Source organism: Octodon degus, unplaced genomic scaffold, assembly GCF_000260255.1.
Source record: "Octodon degus isolate 3935 unplaced genomic scaffold, OctDeg1.0 scaffold00065, whole genome shotgun sequence".
In the NCBI taxonomy this organism is placed as follows: Eukaryota; Metazoa; Chordata; class Mammalia; order Rodentia; family Octodontidae; genus Octodon; species Octodon degus.
The window spans coordinates 11,557,215-11,578,473 of NW_004524641.1; the positions used below are offsets into that span (position 1 = coordinate 11,557,215).

Consider the following 21,259-nt stretch of genomic DNA (forward strand, 5'->3'; position numbering starts at 1 on the left):
TAAAAAAAAAAAGAAAGTTAAAACAGGGCAAATAGGATGAAGGAGCCCCCCCCTTTTGTTTTTTGGTGGAACCGTGGATTGAACTCAGGCCCTTAGAAAGTCATCTTTAATGCATCCTCAATGCAGAAATAAATAACTTGCTGTTGGGTAACTTCCTTTCAAAGTTCATAAATTTAAAAGCAAAACAAAAAACAAGTACAAGAACTATGCCTACATCCTACATGTTTTATCCCTGGTATTTCCTCACGTTAGTATTTCCGCCAGGACTGCCAGAGGATATGGAGGGTACAGGCAAAGAACTGAAGAGTGGTTCCACACCATGGCTGTGCGGCACAGAAACTTTGGGAGCCTTAACAAATCATATTCAGGTGGCACCTAGACCACTTAAATCAGAATTTCCAAAGGTGGAACATGGAGTCCCAGGAGTACTTTAATTCTCATGCGCATCTGTGACTAAGACATAAGACAGTTCTGCCGTTCTATATCTCAGTCCTAACTTGTAGAAGCACTGCCTATTCCACGTAAATGAAGCTGCAATTCACATTTATTTGTGGTGAGACTGTATGTGTATATGTGTATTTGCGTGTTAGCATATACTTATGTACATCTAGTTTACTGAGAATTGAATGTGGGGACTTTGCACTGACCTATATCCCCAGCCCTTTAAGTTTTTTAAAATTCTGAGTTTCCTCAGTTGCCTGAGCTGGTCTTGAACTTACCATCGTCCTGTCTCAGCCTCAAGTGTGTTGGGATTACAGGTATGTAAATATAGTTGTATGATTTTGCCATTTATATTCTTCTGAAATCACCTGGTCAGAGCTATTCCAAGTGCATCTATGAATTACTGGTCTTTTGTTTCTTAATCATTCCTAAGAGGTCCCCACCATCATCTTATCATGTCACTGAAAAAGGAAGCCTAGGCTTACAAAGCAACTGCAATGAACTAAGCTGAGCTTCATGTTAGCTCTGCAGAGATGTGATCTCAATGTCATAACACAACAAAGTAGGTATCACCATTATTATAGAGTAAGAGGTGAAATTTCAGCACAAAGGGGTTAAGCAAGCAGTGGAGATGGGCTTTTGAACCCACACGACTTAGTTCTGAGGATCTGTGTTCTAGTTAACTCACTGATGTCTAAACCTCAAGAGCTTTTACATAGTAACACTGGGATAGAAAAGACATGTGCCTCAATTTTAACACTATCCTACATGGAAGGAAGAAACTAAAGTGTCCAATAGTGAATCATATTTCTTCAAAAATTCAAGTTCTAAGAAATTCTAAGCAGGAAAAGCTTTCTGTACTTCTTCAGAGGAATTACTCTATGGAATGTGCTTGAATGTCTTCTATTTAAATTATTACCTCTAGTTCTTTTTTTGTTATTTATTTGTTTGTTTTTGCAGAACTGGGGGTTGAACTCAGAACCTATTCTACTGAGCTATCTCCCAAGACCCTTTTGCCTGTAGTTCTGCTAATAGTCTTCACAGAGCTCCAGCACTAGAATAATTCTAGATACATTATATTCAAAGTTACTCAGTGTTTCCTATCTCCAATCATACTAAACAATAATGAGGTTTTATAAATGCTTGTTGTCAATACAGTGCCACTACCTGGAACTGATTTTCATAAGTAAGTGTCCAAGGGGCTACGCACTTCAGGGGGAAGCCCTGTGTACAGGTGCAGGTGAGCAGGCGTGGGTGTGCTGATAACTCCTCTGCAGAATCTCATTGGTAGGTATTAATCACTTAAAGGCTGCCATGCTATTGTTGCTATTATTCAACCTGGGCAGAGAGTAAGGGTGATATTGTATCCTTTCATTTCTCTACTTTTTCCCTCTTTTTACCACTTAAATTTTCCATTTGAATCAATATCTCAAAATAGAAACAAATAATCTAGCATCAGTGGAAGACTTCAAGTTAATAAGGAGGGTTTATTCTTTTCTAGATGAAATATCCTTCCAGAAAAAAGATTACTGACAGAGGACCTATTTTCTATGGGAAGGATTGCCAAATTCCATTAAAGTACGTTGTATCTGCTTCCTAGCTGTCCAAAGAAGAAAAACTATCTAGACACTAAGAAGCCATAATCAATTTCAGGGTTTAAGAGTTACATTTTCCACCTGCTTTAGCTATAAAATGCAACTGATTTGGAGAATTATTCAGGACGGTGGTTTTCAAACTTTAATGTGTAGCAAAATCATTGTGGGGCTGATGAGAAACATGGATGGCCAGGCCTCATCTCTAGACTATTGTCTCCAGGGCTGCAGATGAGGCCCAAGGATCTGGGTTTCTACCAAGTTTCCCGGAGCTACTGGTCAGTGGCTACCCTTCGCCAACTCCTGATAAGGAGGGCCCTCACATATACCTCCTTACAACACCCTCCCTTTCTTCATTGGAGAATTCAGAGCTGCAGTTTTGAGTCATATTCTAGACTAGTACCTCAAATGGTGGAGCACTTTCTGTGGCTTTCGATCCTAAGTAAACCACTTCCTTCTCTAACTATGGCGGGGATAATATTAGTAAAGAAAGCAGTTCTCTATCAGAACAAGAAAGCAAGTTGTCTCTTGAGTCCTTCCCTGACTCTCTTTAAATTTCTTACAAAGTATTTGGAGTGAAGTTCAAAAGGAAAAATTTGCAAGGAGTGGCAGGATCAAAAGAAGACTGGCATACTCACCAGAGAGGAAATATACCCAGCCGTGTGGTGATAAAAACCATGGCAAACATAACAAAGAGGAGGTCACACATCTTCTGAAACTTGGCGTAATTTGCCATTTTGGCAGCCTGTAAAAGGAAAGAACATACTATATTAATTTAGTCAAACTGATAAATGACAAAATTTCTTTCAATATGCATGAGACCCCCTAGAAGATAACACACGCATCAAATCTCCTGCTACTCTAAAATGTCATGCATCATACATCAGTATTTATAAATTACCCCTAAGTGAGTGAAATGCAGCCTTAGGTATAAGTGGAGCGAGTGACTATCACAGATTTAATAAAATATTCAGCAACCCAAAAAATTTAATTATATGGTTGATTTCAGGAAAACAGAGAAGAAAACTAGAAACTTTTGCATTATAGATATTAGCAAGCCAGATGCCAGAACAGAAATCTGGCAATAATGAGTCAAAACAGAAAGTGCTAGATAACCCTCTAAACCATTATGAGGCCCAAATACTGAGCTCACAAGCTTGATAAGACTGTATGGAATTTTTCTGCATCTGTCTTCCTCTCTACTTAGAATTACAGTTTTTCTTCGAACAGGTACAGGCAGTACTCTGGGATGACAACCTCCTGGCTTAGTCTCATAAACAGAAATGAGAAAGTACTAGATCCTGTTATTGGGACTAATTCATTTAGGTCAAGTCTTCAGAGTTACAGTACAGGATCATTTTCTAAATGAACATCGCTAATGTTCAAAGTGCCTGTGAGAAGTACTCTCATAATTTATGACAATAATTTAAGCAACTACTTTTCATACACTATAAATTAAAGTAGGGAAGAAATCATGTCCTTTACTCTACCACCATTTTTTCAGATGACTGTAAGAAGAAATAAAACTGAAAACAGAGTTTTGCTTGATTACTTCTTTTTATATTTTTACCCAGAATCCACAGTACCTATGCACAGTGATAAGTCAAAGATATCTTCTGTGTTAACATTATTTTGTACTTCTTGGAACATTAAATTAGTTGAGTCATGCTTGAAAATTGTGAACAGTGTCCTCAGCTGTTATACTTTAATAGCTTTAAGTAAAGCACAAAGCTATAAGAGAAATATATTCCTAACCCACGGAGTAGGAGGCCAGATCATGAGCTCTTCATTTTATGACTATTTGTTTGTAACTCCATGATCTGTGGATAAAAAAAAAAAAACATCCTCTGCCTTCTTCGGCTAGGTAAACCCTATGATTTTTCCTTTATATTCATTCATCAGTAGTTAATAAATAAACACAAATATGAACTTCTCTAAATGTCTAGGTCATAGGTCCCGTTTCAAAGACCGCATTAGACATTCTTGAAAAAAAATTTATAATGTCAAACCAGAATTCAGATAATAAAGAATACTTGCTTAAATCAACCTAACTGGGATTTCTGAGTTCTTTTCTTTTCTAGATAAAAGTAGCAGATGACAGCTGAACGGACATTTTCTGAATCTTGGCTCTGCCACGCACTATGGAAGTATTAAAGGTGACTGATTGTACAAAGCTGATTTCAAAACTGTAGGTTGCTGTATAGATTTCTATTTCTGAGCCTATAGCATTTAATCAGATGATAAGTGATCTCCATGGAATTGCCCTCATGTTAAATATATTTCTTCTTTTAAAAATATGTGGAGTAGAGTTGAGCTTGAATCACTTAAAAATCACAGGAACAAACCAGTTTCTGATTTATCTAGCCCCATAGGGTTATCTTTGTGCTTTATAGTATGGAAGAGATTTTTAAAATTTAATTAAAAAAATTATTATGAAAATGTACATGACCCAACCTTCTCTCATGGTGAAAGTGGTTCTCTGGAGGGGGTGGGGTGTTGCTGCTGAGTGGCCTTTCTTCAGCTCCGTCCAACACAATGATCCCCAGTCCCCATCCCACCCCACTCCAGCATTGTTCTGTTGCCATTATTTGCCAACTCTACACAGTCATCTATCACAAAATCCACAAAGGGGGGCCAGGGAGATGGCTGGGGCCAGGGAGATGGCTCAGTGGAATAAGTGCTTCCCTGGCAAGTGCAAGGGCCTGAGTTCAATCCCCGGTTCCAAAAAAAAAAAAAAAAAAAAAATCCACAAAGGGATTAAGTCCTCAGAATAGTCCTTGGAAATGTCTGTCAGCCTTTAATTTCAACAGTAACTTCTTGGCCATGCTTTTTGCTGTTGCTGTTGTTAGCTCAGGAGCGTGGCTTTGCTCCTGTCATCTGCTCAACACGCTCAGAGCTCCTTCAGGGCCAGGGTTTTAACAAAGTGCTATGTCTACTTCCAAACCTACCCAATCACATGAAGAGTAGCTTCAATGTTTTAAGTTTTTCTTACATTGCAGTAACAGAGCATAACTGGGGGCAATTCTATTCTATATTCACAGTAATGATAAACGTGACTAAGGTGATAAACCTGTGGACCAACAGTAATTTTAAAAGCTAGAATACAGATTCTAAGACACAATTCTATTCTTTGGAATATATACTCTTATAAGTTAATTTTAACCAGCCATGTAAATATATTAACATAAAGAAAAAAGCCTCTTATTTGCCATGATTACTATTGCTGAGCATGGTTGTTACAGCAGTAAATTCTTAGCCAGGTATGGTGGTGTACGCCTCTTAGCACTCACTCTGGGAGGGTAAGGCAAGAGGGTTTTAAATTCAAGCCCAGCCTGGGCAACCTAATGATTGAGTGATATCCTGGCCCAAAATTAGGTAATTAGTTAATTAATTAATCAGATACAGAGTCTTGTTGCAGTTCATACTTGCAGTGATACTCCTGTCTTAGCCTTCCCAGTGCTGGTATTATAGGTATGCGCCACCATGCCTGGTTTCCGGGGCCAGCAGGTATGGGTCCTTACACGTGCCAGGTAGGCACTTAGGCACCAAGCTAACTCCCCAGGGCCTAAACTTCAAAAAAAATTGCAAACAAGAGCTGGTCTGAGGGTTTTGGCTGAATTCCAGTATTCACACACAAAGTATTAAATTCTTTAAATAGTTTCTATACATGATTTGCAATTCTTATACCCTTTTCATTGTAAGATACTAGGAAAATGTGTACATTTGCAATAAATCTACATTATTTAATTTTGTTGGGATGTACAGTTTTCATTAATAACAACTGGGTTGTTATCAATTTCAGATAAATCAGTGTGAAATTTGTAACACAAATCTATCAAAATAATGACTTTCAATTGTAAAATAAATCATGTAAGGTGTGAAAGAGTACAAGTTTTCATCATTCCATTAATAAAGAATGCTAAGATGATCAACTTCTTTGTATGAAAGTTTTTATCTGCAGCCTCATTTTCATTAATTTCAGTACAAAGAAACACCCCAGAGTTTCAGAGAACCATCTAGCACAACACAAAGAACTTATGATCTCGGGGCTTTTGAGAATTCTGCTTTCTGTATTAGTAGAGATGAAGGAAAACTTTTACCTCTAGAAGAGCATCAGCTGAGTCATGAAGACAGAGGACCAGGGTTCCTACTCGGGCCATATTGTTGACATATGAAAAGGTGATCAACAAAATTGATACCAGGTGGTGCAGGAACATAATGCCAAAGTCCTTGAGGAGGGAAAGACACAGCCATGTTAGGGTCTAGCCACATTATAACATTTCCATTCATCTACCAACCAGTAAACCAGCGTTTACTAAGACTCTCTGCAGGCCTAGAACTGGGAGTACTACAATGGTAAGACAGAATCCCCATCCTCTGGAATCCACCATCTAGTGGGACAGACAAAGGCGACCAAAAACCATGGAGAATATGGTCAACACCAGAACAAAAGCCAGGTATGAAGTGTGGTTTTTATTAAGTCAAAGAATCTGAAATGATAGGAAGAACCATCACAAGACTCAAAGCAAAGAAGAGTACTACTTAGAAGGAACTACTACTTTGCTTGGGTTTGGATAAGTTCCTCCCCAACAACCTATGTGTTAAAGGCTTCACCTCCAGTCCATGGTGCTTGTTGTGGTTTGGGGTTTCTGTAAGGTGAACAATATATAGTACAGGACACATTCTGTAATAATATTTTATAATGAATTGCCCAAGAATAACATTAGACCTGTAGGAAATCTACACACTAAATACTAAAGAATTCAGCTGTGGGCCTAGAGCTCGTAAAAACACCTCCCACCAGTCCAACTGGAGGCCTAGAGCCCACAACAAAGTCTCATATAGGTCAACTTCACAGATAAATGCTGGAAAGGCCCAAAGGTCAGTCAGTGGTGGAAGCTAGGAAGTCTATGCCAGTGAGAAGAAGGATCTGTGCTAGCAAGCTGAGGGATCTGAACTGGAGCTAGGAAGCAATACTCAAGGTAAGCACCAGAGCTCCCCCACAAGTACCAGAGCTGTCCTTAGTGGCAGTGAAGTCCTGAGCTTCTCTGGTGATGAGGAAAGCCCGGTTCCCATCAGGAAAGCTGATGTGTCATGCTTCTTAATGAGGCTGCTCAGTGCACCATGTTCCCCTCTGGAGCCAGGAATTGATGCTCAAGATGAAGACCCAAGCTTCTCCAAAGTTTATAGGGAAAGCTAGCATGACAAGGTCCTCCAGAAGAACACCCCAAGAGAACTAGCTTCCAACAGCTCCAACAGCTTCTTTAAACAGCATCCCTAACAGCATTATGGCAGCATCTCCTGTTATGCCTTTATGCTGCTGGCAACAACCCTCACATGGGCCTCACACACCCAGCACCATGCTAGTTCATTTTAGCTGGGATTAGCAAGTTGACCACCAGTTAGCTATCCATTACAGTGCTAAGAGAAGGTGACAGAATTTTAAGAGAGGGGCTGGGAGAGAGAGCTAAGTTGCTGGGGGTGTGCCTTTGAAGGAGATGTTGGAATGCTGGCTCCTTCCTGTCTCCTTTTCTTTTCCTTCCTGGCTGCCATGAGGGTAACAGCTTCTTTCACCATGTGTCCTCAACATCATGTACTCCCTTGCCACAGGCCCAAAGAAAAAACCTGACCTCCTATGGACTGATACCTCTGAAACTAGCAGCCCAAATAAGCCTTTCCTCCCTGTAAGTGAATTTATCTCAAGTATTTTGTCACAGCAATGAAAACCTGACTAATACAAACTTTAAGATCTTCTTAGGAGCAGTACAGGTCGCCTAGTCCACTTCACTGTATACTACTGGCTGCAATTTCTGAAGGTACAAGCTGTGTTTCTGACTGCTATGCAGCACCTTTGAAAGGACAGCTGGCTACAAGCATGGGGAAAGATCACTGCATAGCTCTCAAACTCGGGCCCATCAGCTACAGATGGCTCCATGGGTCACAATGTAAGGTCTGAAACAGTGCTATACTCTGAATGCTTGTGTCTACCTTCCACTTGTATTCTCATGTTAGAATCCAAATGTCCAAGGTAACGATTTAGGAGTTGGTCTCTGGGAGGGCATCAGGCCAGGAGGCCAGGGCCTCATGGGCAGGATTAGGGCCTCTGTAGAGAATCCCTGAAGACCTGCCTTCCACTTTCCATCTTGTGAGGACACCACCCAAAGGTGTCACCTTCAAAGTAGGAGATGGGCCCTCTCCAGAACTCTGAGAAGTTTTTGTTTTTCACAAACTATTCATTGTATGGTACTGTTTTATAGATGTCTAAGCAGGTTAAGGCAGGTGGTGCTGGGTTTATTATCTCAGGTTAGCATCCTACCTCCTGAACGTGCTTCCTGGGGTACTAATATAAGATTCTTAACATGCTGGCTTTAAAAAAATTTTTTTTTAAAATTTTATGTATTTGGTACAGGGCAATCACTATGCAGCTCAGACTCATAGTGATTCTCTTCTTTTCAGCCTCCCCAGTGCTGGAATTACAGGCATGCGCCACCACGCCCAGACTCAGCTGCCAGATCAGCATGCAGTACCCAGGAACCAAGTCCCAGTCCTTGAGCTTGCCTAAGCAGGTGCTTAATCCACTGAGCTATCTTGCTGGCCCTAAAACGCTGGCTTTTCTGAGAGGCACTACACACGCAGCCCTGAATTTTAATCATTATCTGTTCATAGTCAGTAAAAAATTGGGAGGGCAGAAGTAATACCAAAATGACCATCCCTATTTTGCCAATTTTAAGTAAAGGACCAACCAAGTAAAAGACCTTTCTCTGATATTATTTCCCAACCATCTGGACAGGCTTTGACATGACATAGAACTTCTGTTACTATAGTCTCTTTAACTGATTTTTATTGTAATCTACCTTCATCTTGGAGTAAATGTGAACATTAGCTCTAATACTGCTCTAATTGAAGCTTTTTGAAAAAGAATACTCCCCATTCGAACAATTAACCAAAATGAAAAGCACTTTGCAAAACTAATCTATGAATGCCAGGTGTGACAGAACAAGCCTGCAATCCCAGCACTTGGGAGCTGGGACAGGACAGTCACCACAAGTTGAAGGACAGCCTGCACTATATAGTGAACTTGAGGCCATAGCAAGATCATGTCTCAGAAAATAAAACAAAACCCAACTAACCTTTGATAAAATCCTGTTTATAAAAAAACAACAACATAAAGGTTAAAACTGATGGAACTTTTCTCAAAAAGCTAACTTTGGAGGTCAAGTTTCATGTGGCCATTTATTCAATATTGATAAAAATATTTATGAAGTATTTAGGGTACCCTATGGCTTGGGGGTAAACAGGCAAACAAAATACAAAAGCGGTTTGTGCTCATGGAGCTTATATATCCTAGTGAGGGAAAGCAGACACTGAGCATAATAAATAAATAATCACATACCAAGGAAGGTAAGAAGTGCTGTAAGGAAACACCACAATCATGATGGAGCAGTTGCCCTACTACAAATCAGTCAGGGTATTCCTGGTAGAGGCAGCATGGAGGTAAAAGCCCTGTGCATCAGCCTTTGAACTCTGATGTGTTCAAGGAATAGCTCAGAGCATGGCCAGAGTGAAAGGAACTCAGGCGAGTGGCAGCCTCATACTGATTTCTTCTTACCAGATTCTTTCTACCTATCAATAGTACTTTAAAAGAGCAGTCTAATTTTGGTGAATTGAAAGTAATCACTCTACCAGAAAATCCCTGGCATATCACTATTCTCAGTAATGCATGTGCTCACAGATGAATTGGGAATTGGAGAGGTCAAGAATAAAATAATTTCTGAAAACAACTTTATTTGCTGCATGAGAGTAGCTGCAAGGCACTTGTAAGTATTCTCTAGTGATACACCCTGTCACCACCACCACGAAACAGGGTCAAGTCCTTATTCTGACAGGAGTCTTTTCACCCTTCCCTCACATTGTTCTGGGACTGGACTATTCCTTGGTCTGTTCTGAGAACGGACATTTGGACCCATGACATAATGGACAACTGAGTAACAGCCCTCAGGTTGGTGGGTGCCCAGCCAGGCTATTTTAACTTTTTCTGATTTGCACTGACTCTGACAACTAGGCCGGGCACAGATATCAGTTTCTCTCAGATTAAGTTCAAGGAGAACATGGTGACTCTTGAGTGCCTCCTCAGGTTGGAGGTGCCTTGTTCTTTCTTCTGCACCCATTCAGCACTCATGGCTTCTGCCCTGGTCTCTGATTCACAGGGACAAAGGGACACTGTCCTTTGGGACCGTCTTTATCAATACTGACTCTATAGTTTTCCACACCCAGACAGCTATGTGTTTCCAATTTCTATTCTTCAGTTCAACTCAATTAAACAATTACTTTTGAGTGAATTTGTCTGCGGTTAAGATAATTTGTATTTCAAAACAAAAGCTCAATAAAGTTAAAACCAGCATCTTTCTGGACATGACTAGACTTTTCAAGAATATGTGCATCTTCTTTAGTTTGATGAAGGATTATGAAGAGCATATTACATGACAGCCAAGTTGTAATCCAGATTTCAACTCATGAATTTTGTCATTTTTGGTAAGGGGATCAATTTCCTCATCTGCACAGCGAGTGCATTAGGTGAAAGCCGTCAACACTACAATCCTAGGCTTGCTCACTGTGGTAATGAGGCAGCATTGGGAGCCTGTAGCCTGCTCACCTTCTCCCTGGAGTGGGAGGTGAGCCTGCCATGCAAGCAACAACATGAGTGCACATCTTCTCCTCAGGACCTGCAGCCATCACTACAGTTTGGGATTTGAAAACTCAACCTAAACTTAACTTAATTGGAGCTGTGTGTGATTTTTCTCCCCGGCAACTGCTTCACATTTATGGGAAACCATCCACATTCTTTTATTACCGAGATAACCAGGGTACTAGTTTCTTACATGTGGTCATATAACTTTTTGCACTCTACGTTAGTGTGGTCTTTGAACTACTCATGCTGCACTGACGAGACAGTGCTGAGTCAGAAGACACATCTATGTTGCTTCAGTAACTTCTGAGCTGAAGTGCTGACTTGGAATTCATGCCATCTGGTGACCTCTTCTATGCTCCTTCATTTGGAAGCATATTTATATCTGTTCTGAGGTTCCTGGTGGACAAGGAACTATGACTGTACCCTGAGTTTAATGAGTAATTACATGCAGGTGCAACTTAATAGTTTGGGCTACTTCTTCAATTCTGATATTTTTGTAATATCTTGGCTTTCCCTAAATCATTAAAAATAAACTATATCAAAATGCCTTAGGCAACCCATAAAAGTTGCAGTAGTTCTGTTTTCCACTGGAAGAGGAAATCTTTTCTCTCCATGCTATTATTTATTAGGTTCTGTCACCTGGCGTACAGTGTTCTCCAAGATAACAGCTGCTTTAAAACAATAGCTCAGTTGAACTGGAGCTAATTTATCAACTTATATTTTAAACTGTTTCCTAAATATAATTAAAACACATAGTGCTTAATTCTACAATTCAATGAGCTTATATTTTCCAACACTTAACACACCAGATTCTGAAATCTAACTAGCTGAATACCTAACCAGAACAATACCTCCCCATTTCCTATTGTTCAGGCCTGAATGATGCTTTTGGCTGAGTGAAAAATAATTTTCCCTATTTAATTTGAGAATGAATAAATATAAATAGATTAAAACACTTACAGAGGATTAGAACTGTTTTATAATTAAGTTTCCTAATTTATATCTGATATAAACATCAACATAATGTCCTTGAATAAAGTAAGATTTCTTTAAATATCAAAGCCTTGTTTATTAGACAAAATTTGCTTTGTGAAGATGATTTTTGCATATAAATCCCCTGGGCCTAGAAAACATTGGCTTTATTACTGCGGGGCTCACAGTCCTGCCCATAGCAGTAGACCAATTTTCATTAGATTCACATTTATATGAATATGAAAAAGCATGAATAATGGAATTGGTCTTTTACATTTCTGCTTCAGAATGAAACACCTTTAATGAAAGCCACACAGCCGTGCACTGACATGATGCACACATCGTCTCACCTTGACACATTTTTCTGAGTGGGAACGGAGTCTCATCCAAAAAGCATTTTTAAACAAAACTGTCATTTTGAATTTTTATCAATATAGGATGGGAAAGTTCCATCCTCTTACTTATAACTGCAGAAAGTGATCAGTGAGAGTGTAGACACAGGCTTGCTGAGAGATTAGTATCATTTTAGGCTGAAATGTCTTTCTGTATTTTCTGTAACAGCAATAAAACAGACTGTGATCCTAAAGCCCTTATTCAAGATGTACATGGAATGAGCATTTTTTTTTTCTTTCTTTTTGTCTTTTTGAGACAGAGTCTCACTATGCAGTTTGGGCTGGCCTTATGCTCACTTTGTAGCCCCCAGGCTGGTCTCAAACTCACAGAGATCTTCCTGGCTCAAACCTCCCAAGAGCTGGGATTAGAGGTGTGCACCACCATGCCCACCTCTGGGGCTGCATTGTGAGCACCTGCATCTGGGGCCACAGCGGTGGGCCAGGGATCCAGGGCTGAGACTGCATGGTATGTGGGGCTGGGGATCAAACTCACTTGGGTCCTTGTGCATACCAGGTAGGTGCTTATGCCTCTGAGCTATCTCTCTGGCCCCTGAATGAGTATTCTTGGATATGATAAAATCCATATAGTTAATGAACTTATAATCTAACTCATATGAATGGAAATCAGGTGCTTAGGACCAGGTTACCTATTCAACAAATTTTCACACTTTCTAAGAAACAGAAGGCTAGCACCACTGCTTAAAGCTGATTTCCTTTAACCAGCAACTACAGTAACAATAGACCCCATCCTACCCCTTGTAACTTTCTTATTTGAATCACCAAGGCATGTAAGAATTTGATTGATTTTTCAACACGCTCTTCTTTCCAGAGATCAGTAACAGCTTCCATTGTTTTCACTTGGATTTTGCAAGGCAGGAATAAAAGTCAGATGCTCCAAACAGGATGTCCATGAGGAAGTGCACTTGCATATGTAACTTGGCACTGTGAGAGGGGGTGGCACCTAGCTTCATTCCAAAATGAGTAAGCAGATGGTGAGGAGGTCGGGCAACCGTGATGCACACCAGCAGTCATCACAGTGAAACAGCCTTTCCATTGACTGCATATGAAAATCGAGTAGGTTCTCAGCCTTTGGAAATGGGGTTTTTAAGGTCTTCATGGACAGCCGAAGTGCTGTTTTATTTTTTAAAACAGAAAAGCAACCCTCAAAATAGGGCCCCAACAAATCTTAATTTTAAAAATAATGTTATAACCAACATACATCCCTCAAGCAAAAAATGAGATCTAGCAGCAACAATTCTGAACAGTACTGTTAGCTCGTTTGTTAAGAATATCTCTAAAATAAGTGGAAGTTCTAAAGCTTTAGAATTTTGGTTAAAGCAAAACAAAATCAAACAAGGGACTAAAAAACTGCTTAAGACTTGAGACAATAACTAAAATGAAGTCTATTTAGGGTGAAGTATAGGGCTCAGGTCAGAGTCATTCCATATTATGTAATTTGAAGAAGCTGCTGCTTTTCTCTTCCTAGCACATGATGTGATATAAATGCCAATCTCTGGGTGTTTGTAGTCTGCAATTTTTCTGCTTGTCACATTTTAACTGGCCTTGACTTTGGGCTCATTACAAAGAGAATTAGTTAAATGGGCCATTTAAAAATGACATTTCAAATATCGCTCTTGAAAATTATAACTAAGATTCCCTTTTAGTCTCATGTGCAGCCCATCTATTGTGGCATAAATATTTATGGGAAACTTTGGGAAGGAATGAAAAAGCGATTCATGTGGGAAGTGTTTATGCAAACTATGAGGAGGAGGAGTCTTTCCAATAATGAGTGAATTATTTCTTTCTCTAAAATTCAGTCTGTGGATAAAACTCCATCCATACTAAATCAAGAGTCAAATTTATATCAAGATTCCCCCCTAACAAATTAGATTTTGTGAGACAGATAATTGCCACCCATAGATTTCATTCTTAAAAAATAACTGCTAAGAAAGTAACTGAAGACTTTATGAATTATGGCTACCATCACAATGATTGAAAATGTATGAAGTGATTTAAACATTTCTCTGAGCCACCATGAAATCCAGTAACTCTGTTGTTTACCAATGTGCACATCAGGTTATTCTACTTCAGAAAAGAGAAAAGCAAAAGAGCCTACTTCTAAATAAAGCTTTATTGGAACACCCCTCATGCTCATGGTTTTTTGTTTTTTTTTTTCCCCTGTATGGCAGATTTCTTGCAACAGAGGCAGAGGTGAGCAATTGCAATAGAGACTGCAGCCCCTAGAAGTTTGAAATATTATCTGGAGAAAATAAAATAAAATAAAATATTATCTGGTCCTTCAGAAGAAACTTTTAGGATTCCATTCTGGACTCATCAAAGGACATCTTATAGGAAACTTACTCATGTTATATGAAATGTGGTAATTGCAATGGTCTTATATCCAACTTTACCACATTTTCTTCTGAGAAAAGATGCTTAAGAGATTTCAGTGCCATAGCTTTTCTGAAGTAACCCATTAAATATTATCCTATTAAGTCATAAATCAAGAGCTCTGGTAGGTAGTTCCTCCATTGAAAGTCTCATGATCAATTACAACTACAATTCAAGACAATCTGAAAGGTAAGGAGTTTCTTCCACAGCTTCTAAAAGCAAGAGCTGTCTGTTTGCCTCTCTCTGTTGCTAGATGTGCTGCTGCTTTATGGCTTTTAAAAAGAGATATAAATGAACTAGGGAGTTGCTGTGTAAGCAGTGTCTTCCTAATCTTTCTCCTGTGGAACATTTATGGTACTGCTTTGAGATCAAGGACTCATAATCTTGTCTACTGTGAATTATTTAGTTAATATTTAATCTTTAATTGATTTTATTACTGTGTAAAAGGATGCAATAAAATTTTATTTGTATAATAGAACACAAGGCAATAGGGCTACTAATCACTTCCGGTGGGCCTGGCCAGAGCACGGCCATGCTGTGTGATACCCTTGCCTCAATGCCTTCCCCTCCCTGTGAGATGCAGCCTCTCCAAATGCATGCTGCTTACAATGATGTTGATTTTTTTTTTTTTTTAAATCTAATTATTTGGTACAGCGTCTCACTATACAGCGTGGATGCAAAGTAATCCTCCTGCTTCAGCCTCCCCAGTGCTGGGATTACCTGGTTTCAGGGCTGGCACAGCACGCCTGGGGTTCCAGGGCCAGCACAACATATGCTGAGGATCGAATCCGGATCCTTGCGCATGCCAGGTAAGCGCTTATACCACTGAGCTATCTCCCTAGCCCAATGCAGTAGATTTTTAAAATTATACAGACATGTCATTTGTCATACTGAAATTTAGGTCCTCAGAAGAGTCATATCACAAGCCTTGCTGGGTTACAAGCACCTGGAACCAGAATGTGATTTATATGTATTTTCTGGCCTATGTTTACCTTTCCTTGGTCCAGTTACATTAGCTTACATGGCTTTTAGTGGGGCAGGGCATTTCTGAAACATATTAGATACGCTCCCCGGAACAATCGGAAGGGATGCACAGTTAACAGTCTAAATTCCATTTTTTGCAGCATCTCTGGGACAAAGGCAATGGCAACAGCTTGAGAGAGAGACGGCCCAGGTGAGTGGAAAATACTCAGAATGATCAGTAGGGGGCAGCCTGTGCTCAATGAAAATGAGATTGCAGGCCACAAAAGCCATCATCTTCATTTGTACTGCAAAAGTCCAAAATGACAAGGACTAATCAAAGACTGAATTTTGTGCTTTAGATAGAAGGTGAAAAAAACTCTCCACCAGGCCAACAGGATTGGGCTGGTGCTACAATTTGGTGGGAGGAGTTCAAGGGAACCATTATCCTGGGCAGCAGCTTCCCTTCCTCCTTTCCCCTTCCTTCATCTGCCTGAGCATCCCCCACCTCACAACACCCAGAATGCTAGCTGTAGAATTTACTCTAAGAAAACACCCAGAGTGCTAGCTGTAGAATTTACTCTAAGAAAACACCCAGAGCTGTCACTGTAGATTTTACCCTAAGAAAACATGTAGAGCTCTAGCGGTAGAATTTACTCTAAGCATCTTGCCTCCAGGCTGATCTCTGGCCATGAAGTTGTTGAGTTTTTTTTTTTTTTTTTTTTTTTGTTTGGGATGCTTGCGTTTTTCTCCATGTCGTTTTTTTTTTCAAGACCCACTCTGGGGAATACCTAACCACCTTCTAATTTGCTCATTAATTCTTCTGTGCCAGTGGCACTGATACTGCCAATTATTCTTAACCACAACCCCATAAAGCAAGTGCTGCTTTGAGTTCCATTTTACGATTGTGAAACTGAGGCAAAAAATTGCTCTACGGTGACCAAGACTAAAACCAGTTGCTAATGTAGTTCTGTCCGATTCCAGGGCACAGGCTACTCACTCCACAATCAGCTGCCTTCCAGAAGGAAAGATGTGAGGAAAGATGACTGAGGAAGAAGGTGGCAGACAGAGGCACTTTGGAAAACACACCTGAGGAGAAACCAACAGGCAGAATGAGGAGCACCCCTGGAGGATGGGATGAGATGGACCATGGAGAGCCTTGGGGCAGGGAGTGGGCCTGGGGGGGCCAAAGGGAAAGAGAGAAGCAGGACTTGCTGATATTCATGAGGGGAGGCACAGGATGAGTTCATGATTCCAGGAAGGTAGCTACCATGAGCCAAACTAGGTATTTCCCCCTCAACCACCGAGGATGACTTGGGAGGAACTTCCCAAATGAAGAGGAATTTCCAGGGGCCAGCAGCACCTCCTGAGAGGGTGGGACTCCAGTGGCACATGCTGGGCCCTGGGGTGTAGATCCCTCTTTCACTCAGCAGCACAGGGCTCAAGGCTGAGCCCTCCTGTACCATCAACAGCAGAATCTGGCTTTGTATGTACAGCCCCAGCACTGCCCAGGGACAAGTGTCTGACTGAGCCATTGAGAGACCCTCCCGCAGCAAACCATGGTCAGCCTAAAGCTACTAATTAAAGCAGCCTTTGAATGAAATTCCACATATCATGGGTTGGGCCGCTTGGAGTATGGATACAATTTATTAAAATAAGCTGCCTCTTCCTTGCTTATGGTCTGAAGATACAGTAGAGAAAAACAAACAGGTTGGAAGCCCTAGAGTCAGGGACAATCTGCCTTGAAAGAAATCTAAGCTTCCTGGAGGGTAGAATATTTGGATTCCAATCAGAAGGAGACACGGAGCAACTCTGCCCAGGTGTCAACAAGTAGTGGCAGCGAGTGACACAAGAGAGTTCTGCATCATTTGCCACCCTTGCAGATGATCAGATGTCATCTACTGTGATTTTAGTTTTTAAGCGAAGAAAGGACCTGATGACACAATCTGAAGCACTGCCTCAGAGTCACAGTCTCAGGAAAGACCCTCGGCTAGCAATTTTCAAATATTTAGGTCTCAGGACTACTTCGCATTCTTAAAATCTTCGGGGATACCAAAGAACATTTGTTCATGTGGATCCTACTTATTAGTATTTACTATAGTTAAAGAATTTTTTTTAAATCAAGACTATTTACCAACATAAAGTAAGAACAAATTTCACTATGTACCAAGAAATGTTTTTATGAAAGATAATTATATTTTCCAAAATAACAGTGGAAAAATTTGATGAGAAGGCTGGCCTTGTTTCACATCACTACAAATCTCTTCATATCTGATTTAATACAAAAGAGCTGGAGTCTCACAACTGCATGTTTCCACTCAGTTTATTGCTGGATGTTGATTGGTTCAAGTACTTTATAAAAATCTAACATCACACAAACAGATATTTGGAAAGGAGAGGAACATCCTAATACCTTTTCTGAATGGTTGTTAGTGGGTATTCGGCTTTGATACTGCACCCAAAACTGACAAGTCAGAAATGTTTAAGGATGAATTCCAATGCAGAACCTAAAATTGTATCAATGTAGTTCATTTTTTTTCTCTGATTAGGACAGGATCTATAGGGTCTACAGGGTCTTACTACATAGATCAGACTTGTAGTGATCCTCCTATTTTCAGCCTCCTAAATGCTGGGATTACAGGCACGTACCACCACACCCAGTCTCAATTACCCCAATCCAGGGACAGAGCCAGCATGGCATGCCAGGATAGAACCCCAGCCACTGCCCTCTGCCTATGCAGGCACTTTAATCCACTGAGCTATCAGGCTGGCCCAGTTCATATTTCATTGCATTAAAATCCATTGGCCTGTTCCACCCTTTGAATACATCTTTCGCTCACATGTGATTTTAGACTATCATGCACACTAATCATTGAGAAAATAATGGTTCACTAACTTAATGATATGTTTTTCTATACAATAAAAATCTCAGTAGAAAAGTCTAAGTACTGAAAACACTCTCAAGCTCTCATTGATAGACCCAAGTTTTCCAAACATTTTTTTTTTTTTTTTTTTTTGCTTGAAAGCTTGAGTTTTATCAACGGCCAATAATGTCAGTTGTTTTTCTTCAAACAACTGGACAAGCTCACTCTGCATTTTCATGAAAATGCCTGCAGTATATGGTTGGAATAACATAGGCTGTCACCTATTCTTTCAAGTAAAAATGGATTCCTATAAAAAAGCTGTTTAGCTCATGACACAAAGAACTAAATGCACATAACTGCTCAAGATACTGAGGTGTATTATGATGCTACTGGGCTCTAGGCAGACTGCCCATTCTGTCACCCAGAAACACTTAAATGTCTATGGAAGAACAGAGATTGGATAGAATAAATGCTTTTTACTCTTTTAACAAGGGCATTTTCAAATGAAACTAACTTTTTCTCCCCACAAGTGTGTGGCAACAAACGACTATCAGCACAACGTGGTACTGCTGCAAGCAATTTAGCCTATTTTTACCTTTGCATTCTTGATGTGAATTCCCACTCAGTGGCAAAAGCAAATGCCACATCAGTACTACCATGAAAACTGTTTTGACTTGCAGACCTCCTGGAAAGGCCTTGATGGTCACCAAGGATCCCAGTTCCCACACTTTGAGAACTGCTATATGGACAAATTATTTCCACATGTCTCTCTATGAAATGTCATTTAGCCATATTATTGATAACAGTGACACCAGTCAGGATAAGCTAGGTTCTGGAGCTATAGCAAAGTCTTTAAATCTCAGAGTTGCAGCCAAAGATTTATTGTTACCTACTACACATTACTTTGGGTGGCATGTCCTGTTTGTTTGAGTCACACAAGGACTCGGGCTGATAGAGCAGCTTTTATGTTTAATGTTACTAATCAGTATACAGAGGGAAAGGGAAATCTCTAGAGGGTCTCACAGAGGCAGTGAGATACTCCAGCCCAGAACTGACATAAGCCAAATGGTTACAGCCTATTAGTCATATGGTGCACTCACCACAAGAAGGGAAAGGGGTGAAGTACAGTCCTAGATGTGCCTGAGAAGAGAGCCGGCAACACTTGACAGCCAGGCAGGGAGATGGACTCTAGAGACCCTGACTGCACCTTTAAGCCACTCTACCCTTAACAATGGAAGGAGAAGGGGGAGGGGGAGGGGGAGGAGGAGGAGGAGGAGGAGGAGGAGGAGGAGGAGGAGAGAGAGAAAACCAAACTTTTACTTAATGATAAATTTAAATGATTGTGCTTATTATAAGATGTCTTTTCTCTTTTTCTTTTGTTAAAATGTCTTATTTTATTAATCAATGATGATAAATTTCCACAGAAAAGCAAACCATTATCAATTTTCTTTCTTTTTTTGCCAGTACTGGGGCTTGAACTCAGGGCCTCTGCACTGAGCTATACCCCCAACTCCTTATCTTCTTTGAGACACTAACTTGCTAAGTTACCCTGGCTGGGTTCAAACTTCTAATCCTTCTGTGTCAGCCTCCCACAGTGCTGGGGTTAAGGAATGTACCACCATGCCTGGCTTTATAACAACCTTAAATTAGTTCTTCTTTATAAGTATTTTATTAAATTTAATTGATAAAAGTTTTTAAAATCAGGGAGCACTAGTTTTGGGCTTATTTTAACACTAGGCTTCAAATCAACCGAATTTTGATTATGTGCCAGGCACTATCCTAAGCTTTATCAAGCATTGTACCGGAGAGCTTCATGTACTTCATTTCACTGAAACCTATGTCATAATGTACCCTTATAAGAAGGTTAAAGCATACATCTTCCTTTACAGGAAAGACCTGGCTCGTGGCTGGGCTCCTAGGGCAGCTAAAGCGCTCAGGGTAGTGGATGTCATTTATTCTCTGCAAAAAATTACCACAAACCACACACAAGCCTGCCAGTAAGTTTCCTTCCACACTTGATCATCCTACCTTTCTCTGTCAGGAATCTTTGCCAGCATGTGGTGTTCCCTTCAGGTTAATACCAAGAAAACAAGTGGATTTTTGCCAGTCAGGCCCAGTTACTCAGCCAAGGAAGCTTTTCTGACATGAGCAGGACCTACTGGTCAAAGGCCCAGGCCTCTGAGCCAACAGCAGCTCAGTGCAAAGGGACACAGGTTTAGACAAAAGCAAGCTGTTAGGAGCTCAACACAACAGTATTTATTGCCTCCCTGAGAGAAAATGTTAGATGTACAGGAGAAATGTTCACTGTAAACAGGTGCAGAAGGATAGTATTTTAACAAAAATTAAGCCTTGGGAAAAAGAAAATGTTTCAAATAGTACTGAATGTCAAGAATATGCCTATTGTTTGAAGAAGATATCTTCATTTTTTTAACAAAAGAGAGAGGAATAGGGTAAAAAAGAGGAAAGGAAGGAAACATCCCCCAAAAAGCTTACATATTTTTGTAGCATATAATACTTAAATTATGAGTCTATTACATATTGCTTAGTCCCCTCCCACTCCTGCCCCCCAAAGAGTAACATCATTGTCCTCACTGACTAAATATCATGTTTGGAAATGACCAAGAGGCAATATGGAAATGAGAAAACCTGCCCTTATATTTGAACTCCTGAATCTTAAAAATGGTGAAAAAGGGTTTGCGAATATAAAAGCCATTTTAGAAAGATCATGAAACCAGTCAAAATAAGTGATTTTTAAAGCTCACTTAGGATACTGAGTTTGTCTGGCGATATAGTTGTACAAGCACCTGCTTGGCAAGGGCAAGGTCCTGAGTTTGATTTCTGGTTCCTCCTCCCCCAAGACTGAACAAAGCTTGAGGGATGCATTCAAATCCAACATTCATAAATCCTGGACCCTGTTTGAAAATGGCCATTCAAGCTCAGTGTCATTTAATAGGGGAA

The 21,259-nt window shown here is 40.2% G+C and overlaps 1 protein-coding gene across 3 annotated transcripts in view; it reads right to left on the bottom strand.

Annotated features, from left to right (window-relative positions):
- Positions 1-21,259, bottom strand: part of Cers6 (ceramide synthase 6) — a 317,328-nt gene that overhangs the window by 39,933 nt on the left and 256,136 nt on the right. For all 3 annotated transcript variants that reach the window (XM_004634784.1, XM_004634783.2, XM_023719164.1), the window contains 2 exons: positions 6,134-6,262; positions 2,672-2,778 (listed from right to left, as the gene is read on the bottom strand). In XM_004634784.1, the coding sequence (XP_004634841.1) occupies positions 2,672-2,778; positions 6,134-6,262 (236 nt within the window). The remainder of the gene's footprint in view (positions 1-2,671; positions 2,779-6,133; positions 6,263-21,259) is intronic.